Source organism: Paracoccidioides brasiliensis (assembly GCF_000150735.1).
Source record: "Paracoccidioides brasiliensis Pb18 unplaced genomic scaffold supercont2.7, whole genome shotgun sequence".
NCBI classification, from domain to species: domain Eukaryota; kingdom Fungi; phylum Ascomycota; class Eurotiomycetes; order Onygenales; family Ajellomycetaceae; genus Paracoccidioides; species Paracoccidioides brasiliensis.
Genome location: NW_011371364.1, coordinates 930,112 through 933,522, shown reverse-complemented (window position 1 = coordinate 933,522; position 3,411 = coordinate 930,112). Strand labels below are relative to the sequence as shown.

Below are 3,411 nucleotides of genomic sequence, written 5' to 3'. Positions count from 1 at the left end.
TTCTTTCTGTTTCGCTTCCCGTCCGTAGTCTTCGACATTTACCCAGCCAATGTGAAACTAAACGCAGGCACTCCGAAACCCGCGAGAGATCAGACACGGTGTAAATCATCGCATGGTCGATCAGATTCCCCCCAATTTGTGCGAAACGGAGTGCTTCCCTTGGCATCTGTTTCGCTCCGGGTCGCGGGCCTTCTCATTCATACTGTTTCTCCTCTAGGCACAGAAAAGCAAGATTATGCTATGTAATATGCACAAAACACGCCCGTAGTTAGCGGTAAGCTGTAACCCACTGCTTGTGCGGGTGGTTTGTAGCAAGGCTTCGAGAAAACGGGGAACGGGAAACGGGAAATGGATCCTCGTATACATCTACCAGGCAGGATTGCTGTCCCCGTTTCTGTCGCTTTGTTTGTCTGGTGCAGGTCAAGCATGCTCGATCAGCACAGAGCTACCGATTTCAGGATCCAAGGTCATTATAGATTCCCATAACGCAGTGTAGATGGAAGCAAACAGCGAAGCGGGTTTCTATTCTCTCCAGCCTTAGCCCTGCTGCATTCCGTGAATAAGGGCAGCCCCTCACCGGTTCAGCTCCGGTGCTTGCGGGACTTGAACCACGTTGAGAATAGCGAGTGGGATGGTGTGTTCCCGGGTAAATATGTAACTAACTAAGCACCCTTAGCAGGATCCTTAATGCCTAATGCCATGTGTGCGCCGGTTCGCGCCTTGGGCGCCTTGGTGGAAGATCATTCTCCAGCCTTCAAAGACACTGTCATTTTCTGCGGGAAAATTGAGTACAGGAGAGCAGAAATTTCCAAGACTGGTTTGGTTGCGGGCGAATAGAAGGGCTGACAGTGTCTGACCTTGCGGTACTGGGTACGACAAAACTAGCCAGCAATCGTACGTCGCATATATATCTCACCTCTCACAGCTAGTCGCATTTAGGCTCATGCTCCGGTAGTGCGGGGACAGGGACGCTTGGTTTGTCGGTACTCTGCATGGTGGTTGAAGTTGAAGGTTGAATGATGTTTGAATTTCAGAGCTGGAAGAGGCGGAGCTGATTTGGCCCGATTTGCTTTTTCTCAAACTTTGGTTTGTGATTGATTGTCTTGATTATCGACATCAACTTCTTGTTGTCCAGAACGATTTAACTTGTACCAGATTGGAGTTTGAGCTTTGAGTTATACAGGGGAAGTTGGATATATTAATATTGACGATGCGGCGCCGTTGATCTGGGAAGTGGGAATCCGACGGAAGCAGAACGACGTTATTCCCCTGTCCTGATGGGCTGACCCGACAAGGCCCTTGAAAAAAGGATATCAGACGACTTTCTGCAAAATATATATATATATACATATATATATATATATAATAAAATTAAAATGAAAAATAAAATGAAAAATCCTTCGGTGGTTCCCTTCAAGACCGCCGGGAACAGCACTGACGGCAGGTTGCTCAAGCTGATATTGTGTAAGGATGAGCCTTCACCTCAACACAATCTGTTTATCAATAGGAGTACGGAGCACTGAGCAGGTGAATACACATCTTCTGATAAAATCTCTTGCCTGGATGATTGAACCAGACACATTCAGAAATGTCTATTGATGTTTCTTGCTTGATTGTAACTAGCTACGTTATTCATAGGCTTCACTATATATGCAGACAGCCTCAGACCAATCATCCACTGGGCTCCAGGACTTCCCTGGGAGCTCTAGTTGTTTTTGTGGGTGGAACGCCAGCATTCTACAAAACAAACTTGTGAATTGCAGCAGCTGCGCCGCCAAACTTCTCGTCCCCTTTGAGTTATCCCCTTTCATTGAAAGTGGCTCTCTCTTCCCAGCTCATACCCCCCACCACGAAGTTGACATCGGTATATGTTTTAGAACTGTGGATTCGCCGCCGGGGACAGTCTTCATGTCAATAGCTTCCCAGAGAGTGGGTGCTAGGTTCCCAATACATGCTGCTGATGAGACCTGTTTTCACGGTGTAAACTGGGCTTTGTTGTTGTTGTTGTTTTTGAAACAAAGCCTTGTGTCAGCTTTCCCAGCAATGAGACTTCAGTGGTGAATAAATTCCTCCTCAGAGTCATTCGAGAGCACATGTGAATCACTGTCTTGTGCTTTTTACAGTTTTGATAGAACTGCACCATTTATCAACACGTCTTGAAACCTTGAGGGAAATTTGGCTAAGATGTTGTGAAGATGATGACCACTAGATCTGAGACAGAACATGTCGTAGTTAACCTCGATGTCATAGTCGCTGACCTCCATAGAAGTAGTCTCGAGAACTGGCGTATGTAGACTCAAGTCTCAATGCAAAAGAGATAACAAAGACATGAGGAGGATAGGCATTTGCCGCAAATTCCTTTGTATTATGTTGGGAGGCGAAACTCCAAATCATCCACGTGCTCCACTACCGTGGGTTAAAGCGCCATTTCGATTTGGTATCGCACAAACTGCTAACTAGAGAAGGGTGAAGGCTTTGTGAAGTATCCTTCTCCCGATCCGCGCTTTGATTATCATCGTGCTGGGACGGAATGTCGGGGTGAGAATGCTGTGAAACCGTAAGCGTGCCTCGTGGTATTTCTGACCCTCTAGTTTTTTTCCATCGTTTGTTCGGAACTTCGTCACGCCCAGAGATGATCTCGCCGGATTGGCGTTGCTAATATGCAAATTTTTAGTGTCGTTCAGTTGGGCTGGCTTCACATGATGGGCATCATGCAAACCTTGGAAGAGCCAAAAATGACCCAGCAATCTTGGAAGGACTTGAAAGGTTATTTAGCTCGCCAAATGATAGTCGAGAATAAGGTCGCGGACAACAATTGCTGAACGAAACCGGGTTTCGGGGTGCCATGCTCTCCGTCCCGGATATTGATATCTTGCGCCAGGACCATCGTCATTCTCAAATTGCAAGTTCCAAGGTTAGGTGGAAAGACTAATTAGTTAACTAACCAACCAGATAAGTGAGTTATCCAGAGGATTATTTTGATGTGTCAGCTCCAAGGCAGAGACGGCTAGTTAGTTGGCTACTTGCGTATTTACCCGTGAACACACAACGAAGGGGCTGACAAATGTCGCCAGGTTGACAGACACTCAATGGCGTTCTCGAGATTCCTGCAAAGACGACACTGCTAGGTGCTGGAGATTTTCCAGTCGGTCCATGAGATAGATCATAGCGGACATGGTTTGACGAAAGATTGAGTTCATTATCAAATCACATCCCGCCATAGTTACGTTACCCATGCATGTTCCTGCCAGCATCACCTTGGTGACCACAGGTTGAGAAGGGTAGGTGGGGGGGGGGGGTTTCCCCCCACAGTTTTTTTTCACATACGAGAATCTCAATTTTTTTTTTATATGGCCCGATATCTCTAAAATGAAAAAAACACTTTCCTCTTTTGTTCCTTCGAGAAAAACT

The 3,411-nt window shown here is 46.4% G+C and overlaps 1 protein-coding gene across 1 annotated transcript; it reads left to right on the top strand.

Moving 5' to 3' along the window:
* Nucleotides 1-2,195: 2,195 nt before the first annotated feature.
* PADG_05977 (uncharacterized protein) lies at nucleotides 2,196-2,822 on the top strand (the record flags this gene model as incomplete). Its single annotated transcript, XM_010762984.1, has 3 exons — nucleotides 2,196-2,286; nucleotides 2,461-2,557; nucleotides 2,675-2,822. The coding sequence occupies 3 exons, from the start codon at nucleotides 2,196-2,198 to the stop codon at nucleotides 2,820-2,822; spliced, it is 336 nt and encodes a 111-aa protein (XP_010761286.1).
* Nucleotides 2,823-3,411: the final 589 nt, after the last annotated feature.